Below are 15,799 nucleotides of genomic sequence, written 5' to 3' on the forward strand. Positions count from 1 at the left end.
TAAATTGCAGATAATAAAACTCAACCTCTGAACATAGAATATTTCACCGCAGATTGATTCGTTTCAGGAATATTACTATATATAAATGACAGTACATGTATTTTGAAGAGCTTCCTGAGTAATTTATTCATTTTAATATGTCTATCAAATTATAAATATACGTGAAATCAAAAACAAAACAAATCTATAGTAAGTAGAAATGCAATATACATAAATGCCAACCACCAATTACGACTAAAAACCGCTTGTCATTTGGTCAAACATTATTGTATTCTGGTCGCTATCATGCGGTTACGAAAACAGCACTGGGTCATCATTATAATGGCCATTTACTGACCACGTTACATAGCTATGTCCAGCATTGAGTATCAAATGACCACGCAAATGTTCTCGGATTGTTTACGACAGAGAGAAGTATGTCGGTTGTCTACTTGTTTATTGTTTTTATCGTAAATGTCAATCATGGCCAACCAATATCCCCTCCAAAACCACAGCCTAGTTCTGTAGGACAGATGGAATCACGGCGAGGACGGGAGCTATTATATCCAGTCGTGAGAAACAAAATTCCATTCTGATTTGAAGTGATCTCCTTAATAAAAAAAAAGGAACATACTTTTGTATCACGGCTTGAAATCCAAACAATAATTTGAAGGAAGGAATATAATTCACTAGAAGGAAAACAATAATGATATTTAATTGCATAATCTTTTATATCTTACAAAATTTGGTTTAAACTGTATTTTATTTGGTTATAGCAATGGTACATACAAATGATACAAATATAAGGATACAAAAACAAGTACTAAGTACTACAAAATTTGGAAACACGAAACGCAATAATCCACAACATCCAAACACCTGCATTCCAATTATATTCACCACAGTCGGAAAAACTGGACTGTATAGCAGCATTTAATACATAAAGGGTTTCAGCTGAAGATTCCCTCACGTGTATCCAATACTACAAGCAAGCGAAGACTTGTTTTTATAGCATGAAAAGTTAACCCCTTACCCGTAACCTAAACATGAATACGTAACAACTAGATTGGTTTTGTATAAACCGCTTACAACCCATACCAGGGAGGACAACAGAAGTCCAAATGATATGTTTGCGGGATACTTCCACAGGGGAGGGGGGTCACTGGGTTATTTTTCAGACAAATTTGCAGGTTCTTTTGTGTTAGATTTCGAATTAAGGAAAAGCAATACACGTTTAATATTGTAATATTACCAATACCCTAATAATGTATCATGAACACATATAAATTTTATGAAAACTATCGACATTACTAAATCTTTTACTAAGTAAAGTGCATCACACATAGAAGACAGCAAGTGGGTTGTCTCTATTGTATCCAATTACAACACAGCAACCCTCTCTATAACAGACACTGAGGGAACAATTACAACATGGCAAACCTGTCTATAACGGACACTGAGTGGACACTTACAACATGCCAAACCTCTCTATAACGGACACTGAGGGAACAATTACAACATGGAAAACCTGTCTATAACGGACACTGAGGGAAAAAATACAACATGCCAAACCTGTCTATAACGTACACTGAGGGGACAATTACAACATGGCAAACCTCTAAATAACGTACACTGAGGGGGACAATTACAACATGGCAAACCTGTCTATAACGTACACTGAGGGAACAATTACAACATGCCAAACCTCTCTATAACGGACACTGAGGGGACAATTACAACATGGCAAACCTCTCTATAACGTACACTGAGGGAACAATTACAACATGGCAAACCTCTCTATAACGGACACTGAGGTGACAATTCCAACATGGCAAACCTGTCTATAACGGACACTGAGTGGACACTTACAACATGTCAAACCTCTCTATAACGGACACTGAGTGGACACTGACAACATGCCAAACCTGTCTATAACGGACACTGAGGGGACAAATGATTGTACAAATTCAAACATGACGTTAGTATACCGTTGTATACCAATGATTGAACAAAATGAAAACAGGACATTAATATCTTTATTTAAGCAATGAACAGTGGTTTTAAAGTTGTTATAGTCGATATGGCAGCAAGATGCATTGTGAGCAAATGGCATGGGAACCTGTTAGGGTTCCCATGCTATATTTGATACCAATGATTGTACAAAACACAAAACAAGATAGGAGTTAGATATGACTAAAACGCACTGCATCGTACTGCTGATTCGTCCTTTTAGAAGCCAACAGTAATGCTAAAAGACTGAAGTGTTCATAATAGGGGGCGACCAAAAACTCGAAATAGGTCAGAAGAAATGTTTAGATTATGATTAGGAGCTGCAAAACACCAAAGAAATACCACGATATATTTTCGTGATTGATGCAACAGCACATCTGAACACTGGTGTCCATATTAAGTAGCGGAAGGCTACTCCAAATATACCACGGCTACTTTGGCTACATTACGGAACCAATACTGTTCGCCACCCCTTCGACCTCATTAACTATTAGAGAGATGAGCAAGTGTAAAAGTACTCCACGTTCATCTTAGTACTTTTATTTACTCGTAAAGCTCATCTCAGTACCTTTATAAAGGGATTGAACGGTGTTTTTATTGTTGCGTTTACAGTGGTATGAACGCAATGGGATACAGACATATTCTATATAGCGCTATATGTCTGTATCCCATAACCGTTTAATGCACATATTTACATCAAACAATTCGTTGAAATACCGTACGAAGAAAATAAAAGTCGTGAGGTGTTGCAACTTTGGTAACTAAGGCAGTCGTTGTTGTTAAGATAGTTCCAGTGAATCTGCGTAGAGACACCAGTATTATTTACAAAATTAAAAGAAAAAACTCAACATTTGTGTTTGATACATTTTACGTTTTCAATTAATTGCTATATTCACAATTCCGTCTCGCATTAACTATGGTTGTCGAGCAGAGCAGGCATTGACACGGATATAGTAGTGACGTGGTCGATTGTTCTATAGGAATTGCACGCTTCAGTCATTTGTTGTTAGTTTTCCTAGTGAACAAGTTAAATATTCATTCATTTCCGCAATCTTCAGTTTAGGTTTTGACAAAACATTCACTTGACATTAGCGCTTTGTACAAAGATCATCGGGTAACAGGAGAAAACGCTTAAATTGCGTAGATCAGTCCTTTGAAATTGGCGCCGTCTAGTTGACATTCCGGTAACGTCACAAAGAAACGACGTTATGATTATGTTACCGATTTCCGCTCTTATCAATTAATTTTTTCCACTACTGTACGCTAATTTTAACGCAGTCAGAGGTTACTAAGCTGAAGAAGGGAGAGATGTAAATATATGTATCCGTACCGTTATGTACCAGTAAAGTTCATCTCAGTACATTTATATACCCGTAAATTTCATCTCAATGTCTTTATATACCTGTACATAAAGGAACGGTGGTTGTCATTGTAATATACATCGAGGATATTGAATGGTTTTCCGTTTAATATAACATATATTTCACGAGTATGACAGACTATCGTTATTTTTACGAGTGCGAAGGACGAGTGAAAAATATCGAAATATTCTGTCATACGAGTGCATTTTTCCAGTGAAATATAGAAATTTATCCAAGTAGTAAGTCCTTTCAAAATGGCACCGTCGTATATAAAATGCATTAAAAAGAAAATGGAATGGTTTCCCGTTTAATTTAACATATATTCCACTCGTATGACAGAATATTTCGATATTTTCTCTCGTGCTACGCACTCGTAAAAATATCGATATTCTGTCATACTCGTAAAATATTAAAGTATTAAACGGTAAACCATTCAATATCCTCTCTATATTTCACTTGGAAAAATGCAATTAAGATTTATCATGACTATAGTCTCGTGTTGTTTATGTAATAACTATCCAATTGCCTTTTATTTCATTTAACTTTCATTGTGTGGTACATGTATATCTGTCCACGAGTATTTTACCTCACTTGTCTTCCGATACACATGTAAACATTTTCAGAATGCAATTGTACATACATATTTTTACTTAAATGCACAGTTCCACAGTGTCTGTTGTTCTTATCATCAATACTATATGACATGTTATATATCTATGATACGCTATACGACATATCTTTGATGTGATATACTATATATCTACGATATAGCTTACCCAGTTTTAGTTTATACACGCGAAATTAATGTTGGAAAACAAATGCAATGTCCCTAAAAGTCATCATCTATTTAGACACCTATATTCACTATTATATCATTTTTTAAATTAAGCTACACAAAGGGAGATAGATTCTACGTCAAAGTGTTTAAGTTGCCTTGTTCAGAACACACCGATGGAATAGTGTTACAAATTTTTTCCGCATTTCAATACCACAAATTACACCATAGATAGCATCATATTAATGTGTCACCACCACAAAATTACGAATCGTTATGGCCAGAATTACTCAACGTTTCTGCGTCATGTTGGCTGTTTTTGCGTAGTCATATGTCCAAGGATCACCTCTCGTCGGACCCGTACATATATGTAACCCGTTACCCGGAAGTGGCGGTCGGTACACCTTGTGTGTAAAAGCTACCCCAGATCTCACACTTTCAACCAGTTCAACCGGTCATCCACACCTCGACAGGTAAGCTCTCCGACTTGTCTGTAGCATATTGCTATACATATCTGTGAAAATAATACAGCTTGTACATTTTATGTATAGAGAATAACATAGGTATTTCTTATTAACTGGTAATATATTATCAATTTAAAACATTACCATTTTAATTTCGACACCCTTTTTTTTTTTTTTTATCAAAATTTTGTAATTTTAAATTATTTATATTTTTCTAGAATTATGCATTGGAAAGCACATATTTATACGTGTTAAGTATGCTAATACAGTACAGAAGTAGCACTCGATGAGTTTACAATGTACATAAGAAACTGCAGTTGGTAAAATGGAACTGTTTTTATCGCATGGATGTCCATAAATGTTGTCAGTCAGCTGTTTGTCTTAATGATGAGCGTTTTTGATTTACACACCGCTACTTATGGGATCAATGAAATACTTATTTGTGTGTTTAAAGTAAAAGCATTTTTTTTTTTTAAATTGAAGGGGAAACTAATTTAATATTTTAATTGATTTTAAAGTAACGACATTTGTATATGACTGTGATATAGTTCCATAATATCTTAACTGACACGAAAGTTCAAGTGTGTATAAATATGGAAATAAGGCAAACAGATGATTACACAAAATGATGTCGTACTTATCAATTTAAATGAAAAACAAATAATGATAGAAAAAAATCCATAAACAAAAAAAGTGTATGCCAATAAATGCTATTGTAAACACAAGCATCGCAGCGAAAATCACGCGGAGTGACATGCGTTTCCAAAAAATCACGTGACATCTATCCGGGCCAACCGTTCAAGTCGCTGTGTTTGCGATAAGCCATGTCTCCTACAATGCTGTTGATGATATTGTGTATTTAAACCTTAAACGTCTCTTAAAAATCAATTACAAGTGTAAAGGTAAATAAAATTAACACTTACAATGTACATACTTTTTTGATGACCATCTTCATATAACGGATATCACCATCTTCAGATCCTAAATTCACAATAACCACACATAAAATAATATATACATAATAATTAACGTTAGAGATGTTGACGACAATCAGTTAAACCTAATTAACATGTACATCAGGACTGATTAAACCTGCTGATAAGCTATACGAAACTGTTTTATCCTATCATATTACCACACATAGAAGGTACTATACTACCATTTGTTAATGACACAGAGATTTAATATAAGATTTAGACAATACCTGTATCCATTAGTTACTATTGCCAGACCTTTATTTTTGTCGTCGAATTGTCCCTTTAACTCACAAAAATTATGTTATCGCAGTTTTCATATTCAGTAATATGCATGAATTTATGTATTCGCAATAATTCCAACGCTAATACATCATACCAGGGTTCATGTAGAGTGAATATCACGTGGATATGAATATGCTGATAGACAACTCCCGATAATAACAGAAAACACGCATATAAATACATATTTTATCATATAGACATCCTAGTTATGAATATATAAAACGTGTATTGTATCGGGCAAGTTCATACACGTATATACAAAAGGTGGATATATTTTCTTTTATCTGAATTTCATTTCAAAAGAGATTTTAGGAAATTGATATTAACAAATTGTGAACAAGTTATAACTCCGAGACGAGTTTCATGAAAAGCTAATATGCAGTACAAATCTACCCGTTGCACTGATCTATACTACATTTTGTATGTATACTGTGTCATGTTTTAACACATGCAATGTATATTGTACATAGACCTTGTGTGGATGGAGTGAAAATGGATGTTTAAAAAGTATTTACTGCAATAGTTGATTTGAAGGGAACCCTTACATTCTATATAAGTTTATTGTAATTTTGTATACATTCTATAGACAAAATAAATATTGGTACCAAAAGTTTAGAAAGCTAATAATAATGAAAAATCCAGAGATACATATATTCAGCGATATATGAAAATATAACTTTTGATACACTGAACAAATGCTGATGTTATTCTACATATAACATGGAAATATGCAGTATTTAATGCAGATCTACAAAATCATATATGCTATGTATACATGGTTATACTACGGACATATACAACGATATATGTATACTATATGGTACAGATACATTGTGGAACTTATATACTGTAGATACATACAGTTATATATTGATCAAATATAACTTCATATAGACAACTATACATTGGTATAGGTATATATACATATAGACAACCATACATGGTTATATGATATATATATATAGACAGTTATACATTGTTATATAATATATCCACATTGTTATATAATGTATAATATAGATACATATAGACAACTATACATTGTTATAGGTATATATACATATAGACAACTATACATTGGTATAGATATAGATACATATAGACAACTATATATTTGATATAATATAAATACATATAGACAACAATACATTTGATATAATATAAATACATATAGATAGCTATATATAGATGTATAATAATGATACATATACATTATACATAGATGTATAATATAGATACATATAGACAACTATACATTGTTATATAATATAGAAACATAGATAACTTTACATTGTTATATAATATATAAACATATAGATTGTTATATAATATAGAAACATATATATAACTTTACATTGTTATATAATATATAAACATATAGATTGTTATATAATATAGAAACATATAGATATTTTTACATTGTTATATAATATAGAAACATATAGGTAACTTTACATTGTTATATAATATAGATACCTGGTACTACTACTGATATATGATGTAGATATATTATGCTACTACACCTATATATTGGTGTATTATATACTGTAATAATACTAACTTCATATAGATACATTGAATTGCTATTAACATCAGATTTATCTTGATTTATTTTGTAAATTTACTTTTAAATTACTGTTACATGTATATACATCTGTATAATGTTAACACAGCTGTTAAATAGCATTATGTCATATGGACGGCTGATCTACATGTATGATACAATGTATATAGGTAGCTAGGACAACCTTCTAGTCAACAAGGTTCCATATCTATATACAAATATATACGACTCTACTTAATATATACACAGTAATTAAGTGATACACACTGATAGATGTTGACACAGACATATATAATTTATCAAGTTTCGGTGACCTTCGGATTTAATGTTTGAGATCGATCAACGGTGTCGGTAAATGTCACCTGTAGAATGTGCCGCGCGGAAGTTGGATATTTCATTATGTCGGCCCAATACTACCATGTGCCTTCCATGTCATACGTTTTACCTTAAGGATATATGTTACCTTACACCGACACAAATAGTTTCCAGTAGTAATTTATAATAGATAAATTGATGTTACATTGTTCAACTATAACAAACGAAACAGAAAATACCGACACGATAACAAAATTTTGATTCGAAATAAAAATGATAAAACGAAGCAAAATATGGCCAAAAAAGTTCAGATTTGAACGGAGAACCCTGGAAAAATACAGGGAGATTAGGACCGGGTATTCCGGCAGTGTAAGCGTCTTCTGCTTCATCGACCACACTCGTAATACAAATCTAGGTCACAGCGACACCCGTGATAAATATCTAGGTCAAAGTCACACTATCGAAATGAACTATGATGATGACAACAGAACGAACACGTATTCAAACATCAAATACGTCTAGTTTGATGGAGCCGAATCCGAAATAGATAAAAGATAAAAAGGGAGAGGGGGACATTGATTTGAATACTTTAAAGTGTTTGTTACAAGAGATGAAGACCAGAGATTTTTTATGGTTGTTATCATGATCTCATTTGGAAATATTTATGTTTATTTCCGGAGAACTTGGTCTGAATCTCCTTGTAAATTTTCAAGAGTCTCTACGCAAATCTATAATTTTGCTTATATTTTGCCTTATATAATTTGTTTTGCGTTTTAACTCTGATTTCGTTATTATTTCGGTATTCTTTTCTGTTTTTGTCTTTTACAGTAGTCAATGAAACATATGATTGCAAAGATACTAATTCATCAGTTTGTACAAAAATGCTGGACAGTATTCGACTGCAATGTAAACATTAACAAATATCTCAAATGTCATTTAAACATTGATTCAACAACGCATGCTTCAGTGTAGAAATAATGATTGTCATTTATTCCTGAAAATAAAACAAAAAAGTAAGTTGATCATCGAGTATTTAAAAAATACACTGCTTTTTTTATGTAAAGTGATTGATGAGTATCAGAACCATTTCATACACTGTCATTAGTCCGGAGGAAATATCATGAATAACATAATTAGGGTATCTATGTCCACCTAACACATGCACCCTACCTGACGAACTGAATTCTTGTTACAGAATCATGGGAAGAATACAGCTAGTAACGGCGTGCTGCCTGGTACTGATGGCGATCAGCCAGAGTGTGGTCAACGCACAAGTATTCCCACAACAAGGCGGCATGAATGGTCAATTAAACAACGGATTTAACCAAAACATGGCCGGATTTGGTAACAATTTCCAGCAAAACCCAGCCTTAAGGAACCAAATGGGAATGAACACGATGAATAATGGATTCAACAATGGCTTCAACAACGGGTTTAACAACCAGTTCGGCGGTATCGGTATGTCCGGGGGTGGCTTCAATCGAGGAGGAATGAACGGACAGGTGACCGTGCCCTTCCTTGGTAGTGGAGGCGCAGGAGGCTTCAACAACGGCTTCAACTCTTTCAACAATGGTTTTAACAACGGATTTGGCAATAACCAGTTCGCCGGAGGGTTTTCTCCGTCGACATTTGGAGGCCCGTTCGGAAATACTGGGATGAACAACGGAATGAACAATCGAATGGGAATGGGTGGCCAGTTTGGACAATTTGGAAATCGACCCCAGATGGGATAGGGAATGGATGCCTTTCCTATGATTCGTTTTGCCAAATACGAACTGCCATTTATACATAGGGTGTATAATACCAATGTTGATACATGTCATTTAGACATAAAGCTAAAAATAGTAATTTGAGCGTGTTGATTATAAAAGTTTACCAAAATTTAACAATATACAGTTACATGTATATCATTGGTTTAATTCTAATTCAGGTACAGAACCATGTTAAAAAAACAACGATCTTTTATATGACTACAAAATTTATTTCCGTCTTGACTATTATGTCCTGATAATTGTAAATATGGGGAAATTTGATCACAAATCCTGTTCTTTTATCTTACCTCTGCGTATAGATTTCCAATTATATTTGTACAAATAGATGTTTTAATGATCTTATATTTTGATGATATTTGCCAAATATGTATGTATTAAATGATAATTATTTATTCTACCTTATCACACTAAATTTCACTACTCATTAGTTCTCTGAATGTCTTGAAAAAAATAACGCCACCAATTCCAAAACCCGAACAAACACCATGGGGTATCTCATGATCAACGTACGTTTATTACTGTTGTAATTATATGTATATTACATGTGCTACATGCTCATGATGATGTTTTCCTGTTTAACATCAACTATTATGTTTATTTATTAAGTTGAGCGACATAATCTATATTCAATGTGAAGCTGACTAGCATAACTCTCTTTTATCATTTCGGAACATCTGATTTTATTCCACTTGTACTTTTTCATAAGGCTCCATGAAAATCTCTGTATGTGCATGTTTTGTCGCCGTTCTACCGATCATGAGTTAGAATTATGGTTTCGTTATCGTGTTAGTATTCGTTTGATTGTGTAGTTAACATTGTCACATTTTGATTAAATTAATAATAGAAAGAGACACAAATTGTAGCATACAGAAACTATTCTAAATTTGACTAAAATGCTAAAATCTTGGATTTCCTATAAATGCAATGTAAATTCACGCTTTGAGAGAATTGGTACTTGGCACGTAACGTAAGACAGGCATGTTCATTAATCTGTTATCACCAATGAAGGTATAAAAATGAGAATCCTTCACGTGCGCGAGGATAACAATATGAAATCTGCATAATAGAATTAGCCTTTAAATTTACGGGATTTGAAATAAGAATAGGCGTAATTTAGTATTGAGTAATTAGGTAATCATTGATAGATATCTATTGTGAAATTATACTGTTAGGTCACTTCTGTATTATGTATTACGTGAGATAGCATTTCAATTGTACGAATTAACGTTAGTAATTGATAAAAATAATAATAGTGTAGCATTAGAGACAATGGATAATATATTCTGATTGAGAAGGACTTCTGTAGGAATGGCATACTACTAGATGCTAACAATAGTTTTAAAAACACAATCAATTGAATCAGTTAAATTATATTTTCAGTATTTTCATATTAAATTGGATATGTTTCATATTTGTAATTCAGTATACGGCCTATTATTTTATATAAACACTTCTTGATTGTACGGATAACAAAATTTTAAGTTTTCAATCAATACTACGACTAGAAAAATATAATTATATATAGTTATGTATATTTCTACGCTCGATGAAATACTTCTTTTAGAAACAAAATGTACAGAATGTAATCAACCTTTACTTGGAGTAGGCGTACAGTGTCGATATGTTCAAAATAACTACAAATACATCCATGCAGTGCATTATTTTGATAGTATCCATTATGAGATATTCTATGTAAATATAATGTTTTATAATAAAACTATTTATGTTCAGTTTGATGAGTTATGACTTATTTGTGATTTTGCGTTAACTTTCCACAACTCCAGTAATTCATATCAATTATCTTTTAATGTGTATGTTGAATGTGGTTTTTAACATTAACAAATGGCATCATTTGAGTATGATGCAGCAATTATTTTAAAACAGAATTCGGTAGATTGTACGAAACTTTTTTTGTTGTTGTCAGTAATTCCTGTTTAACGGGAAGTAATATGTTACGATGACAGGATAAAGCAATAAAATCAACTCGTTTTACATGATATTCCATTAATGTAATAATGCCATAAACAAGAATCGTTGAGAATATTTCTTTATCCACGTATGAAATGGTATAGTAGTGAATTACTTCTTGATGATTGTGAAAAGTGTCATCGTTATTTTCTTTGGTTTAACTTCAGAATTGGCTGATTTGCTGTATTATTATTGCGTGTCATGGTAATATTATTCAGTATATTCTGTCATATAATTTCAGTCATATTGATTTGAACCTTCGGGATACAATTCGAAAGTACCCAGTCAAACACATGTATTTTGTGTATAAAAGCAATATCCACGTCCAAATCTTTACGGAATGCATAAAAAAAAATGCATTTGATATGACAATTTTTATCCAAATGAAACACTTTCACATTCTTAGACATTATTTCATGCTGAAACAAAACTTGCTTATGGTCCTGACCTATATCTTTGATAAATCGCCTTAGTTGATATTTAGGTCGAACATAGATTTGGATATAACATTGTGCCAATCATGACCACATAGCCGATAAAACATCAATATTGCTGTACTTTACTGACCGGTGATAGCCGGCTAGGGAGGTTAACGATTCGGATATTGTCAGGGGGAATAAATTAATGTGTGGCTGATTGACACTCTAGTTGCATACATTGAGTATGAATTTGGGATATAAAAGAAAAAGTGGAAATGCTCACAGGTATTGCACGTCACCTGGCTTCTGCTGAACAAGAACGGTAAGTATACATTCGTATTTCACTGCAGGCCGGCCGGCAAAATCTTAATTCTGTACACCAAACAAGTATCATACTGCAATCAGTTATATAATTATGTAATGTTTTTTTTGTTTTGTTTTGTTTTGTTTTGTTTTTTGTTTTGTTTGTTTTAGCAATTAGTCATGTATTGATGTAATGTTTTTTTTAACATTTTGGTGCGCTTAAGGAAAAAAAGGCTACCTACGAAACTCTGTTAAGGATATGTCCATCTGTAATAAATCTCATGCAATACCACATGTATATGTACCAGGTTTCAAACAGTTAACACATATCTAAATGATTCATGGAATATGAATTATCAAGAATTATCAAAGGAGCAAACAATTATTAGTATCAGAAACAAGGAAATTCTAAACATAGGGTATAATAAGTTCCAAAATTTCTATATCTCAGTATCTACATGATAGATTGCGCTTTTATTTTCTGGAAATAATAGATGAAAAAAATAATTACATAAAATTCGAAAATAAAAAATGACCACTAAAAAACTTTTAGAATACAAAAATATTATTAGATAAAACAGTGTGTGATTGGCGAAGTATGTTTAATAGGGGAAGCTTTATACATGATTATTGAATGGGTTTAGAGTTGTAGGATAAACCGGTTATTAGCTATGAATTTTGTTAAACTTTTACTATTTTCGTTGTTTCGACTGTTTATAACACTGCAATTCAATAATTGTTTTGCAGACGCAGTTGCCACGATGAAGTACAGTCACCTATCAGCCATAGTGCTGATAAGCTTGCTGGTGAGCCATTCCGTGGCACAGACGACATTGTCGTTGACCAATACGGGTATCCTTGGTACCGCTTTAGGACTGGGTGCCTTATACTATTTATATGAACAGAACAACAGACTACCTCCGTTTCCTCCAATACTTCCTCCACCGCAGTTATATGGACCAAGCTGGGGCCCTAATCCTTTCTGGCGGCCACGACACCCTCCTCCACCACCACCACCACCACCACCACCACGACGACCACCATTTTTCGGCCCCATATATGGCTCACCTCTAGGTATGTATGGTCACATTGTGTTGATATTAGAATTTCAAATTGTATGATTATTTATAACAAGATATCAATACTTAATGAATGTATGTATCCACTGCCATAAGGTGTCTGCGATAGCCCACAGCAGCCGTCATGACAACTGCGTTAGTTAAAAGACGTCGTGCATGTTTTGTTTGTAATTGTCTTGACAACTGCTTTAAGAAACAGCACTTTGCAAGATAAAATGTCATTTTACTTCTCTGGCAACTGTTTTACTAAATCATTTGAATGTTATGGAAAAAATATTGATAAGGCAAACTAAACACAATATACATATGTAAACTATTAAATGCATTTTATTTCCTCGGTTACCAGCTAAAACTTTTTTCATTTATACTATGGAGTGAATGGATAGGTTGCCTAATCAATATTTTCACAACATTCAACTTACCGCTCAAGTCTCCTAGTATTTGATCTGGATCCATAACTATACGCTACACCCATCGGCAGTGGAGCTATTATAAATGTTATACTTTAATAATTTTAACAGAGACATGATACATGGAATGGGAGCCGCTCTTTTCGAGCACACCTGTAAGACTCGTTATTGGTTATGGAATGTTAATTGTCTCAAAAGCCAAACGTCCATGGCTGATATGGGTCATACAGAAAAGTGACAAAACAAATGTTTTGGTAAAACAGTTCATCTTTACTAAGCAGTTGTCATGGCACTAACCTACACAATATGCCCTTTAGTTCTTTTTACTAAATCAGTTACAATGACGGTTGCTGTGGGCCATCGTAGGTATCGAACTTTAAATATCATTAAAGCAATTTATTAGTATTGTTTTATTTTTTCATGTTTTAGCTTATTGGTAAATAGCTGTACGATTTGGTATTACATCATGTATTGTCGTATGCTGTTTCTACTTCTCAATTCATGTTTAAATGTGTCAATTACTTGTGTATGTTTTGTACAATTCGTTACACAGCGTGCTGAACTTTACATGTTTAACAGTGATAGGAATCATGAAAGAATCTGAATTTCATGCGGTTGCAGAATACTAAAGTTGTGATAGCATATCATCGTGTGAGAATCTGAATATTTATCATGAGGTTGTAAAATAATAAATCTATATAGATTTAGCTTAAACGGGAATTAACTTTAGCAATATTCTAACCAAATCGATGTTTTTATTCATTAATTCTTTTGACCAAAAAATGATGTTTTTTGTTACTGAGCATATGGCAAGCAAGTTACCATTCGATAGTTTTGTATCAAGTTTGCTTCAGCCAAAGATTTACTTTCCACTTTCTTCATCAGTGATACAATTTTTTTTTTTTTTTAATTTTTGAACTTTATTCCCTTACTGACACTGAAAAAAACGAATTGATCGTAGAGAAAAACTGTCTATTCAGTAGAATCATGTTGATAAAAGGTATGCTTTATGTATTTTTCATACATTGAAAACAGTTGTCGGTTCTGAAGAATCATACTAAAGGTTTTCGAATATAGCAAATATTGAGTAATAAATATATAAAGTATCTGAAATTCAGACTAATCTGTATAGCATATATAAATTTGACTGGTTGAGTAAATCACACTGATATGCTAATTCGATTGTATAAGAGAAAGTGTTTAACTACCAATATCTTTTGTGTGTATATTTCAGGTTGATCCGGTTCTGACATTTCTCTGAGGGTCCGGAGTGACACCAATGGGACATGGATACAGGACACTCTATATCAGCTGCGTTGTTAACATTTTTTTTACCAATAAATTGTATATATATGTATATATATTTCTTTGTGTCTTTGTATTATAAGACTTTGATTTTCATTTTTTTAGTCAAAGCTGACATGCGATGAATTGAAAGTGAAATGTGTAAACAGTAAAAAAAAAAAAAAATACTTCCTACTGAGTGTACCGACACTTTATCACTAGTCCTCAATCTCTTGGTCGCGGGTTCGAAACCTACGAAGGGCAGTTGCCTGTACAGACCGTAGGCCGGTGGTTTTTCTCCGGTACTCCGGTTTTCCTCCACCTAAACCAAGCCTGGCTAATGTATAAAAGTAGTAAAATTAATATGTGTAAACAGAAGAAAGAAAATAAACTGAGATTTCTGGCTACTTTAAAAATGTAGTAGATGTAAGATTTGCGAACAGAAGGAAGAAAACAAACTTAAGTTTCTGACTACTCTATAAAAGTAGGATTCGTAAACAAAGGGAAGAAAACAAATTGAGATTTCTGGCCACTATATAAAAGTAGTAAGAGTAAGATGTAATAACAGAACAATGAAAAGAAATTGAGAATTTTTGCTGCTGTATTAAGTTGTAAAAACAAATTGAAATGTATAAAAGTAGTAAAAGCAAGATTGTGAACATAAGGAAGAAATCAAACTGAGATTTCATGCTACTGTTAAAAATGAAGTAAAAGTAAGATGTGTAAACAGAGAAAGAAAAGTGGTTTTCTATCATAAGCCTTGGCATGTAAAATTGATGAATTCAACATCCAAGAACAGTTGTAACAGTAAAACGGATCTCTACATAAACGATGTGA

At 33.0% G+C, this 15,799-nt stretch overlaps 2 protein-coding genes across 2 annotated transcripts; both read left to right on the forward strand.

Moving 5' to 3' along the window:
- Nucleotides 1-4,464: 4,464 nt before the first annotated feature.
- On the forward strand, nucleotides 4,465-11,230 carry LOC117324361 (trihydrophobin-like). Its single transcript, XM_033880173.1, has 2 exons — nucleotides 4,465-4,598; nucleotides 8,923-11,230. Exon 2 carries the CDS (start codon nucleotides 8,927-8,929, stop codon nucleotides 9,458-9,460), a length of 534 nt encoding a protein of 177 aa, XP_033736064.1. The 5' UTR covers nucleotides 4,465-4,598; nucleotides 8,923-8,926; the 3' UTR covers nucleotides 9,461-11,230.
- Nucleotides 11,231-12,078: 848 nt separating this feature from the next.
- LOC117324360 (submaxillary gland androgen-regulated protein 3B-like) lies at nucleotides 12,079-15,037 on the forward strand. Its single transcript, XM_033880171.1, has 3 exons — nucleotides 12,079-12,208; nucleotides 12,937-13,263; nucleotides 14,913-15,037. The coding sequence occupies exons 2-3, from the start codon at nucleotides 12,951-12,953 to the stop codon at nucleotides 14,915-14,917; spliced, it is 318 nt and encodes a 105-aa protein (XP_033736062.1). The 5' UTR covers nucleotides 12,079-12,208; nucleotides 12,937-12,950; the 3' UTR covers nucleotides 14,918-15,037.
- The last annotated feature ends 762 nt before the right edge of the window (nucleotides 15,038-15,799 follow it).

This window comes from Pecten maximus, chromosome 3, assembly GCF_902652985.1.
Source record: "Pecten maximus chromosome 3, xPecMax1.1, whole genome shotgun sequence".
NCBI lineage: Eukaryota > Metazoa > Mollusca > Bivalvia > Pectinida > Pectinidae > Pecten > Pecten maximus.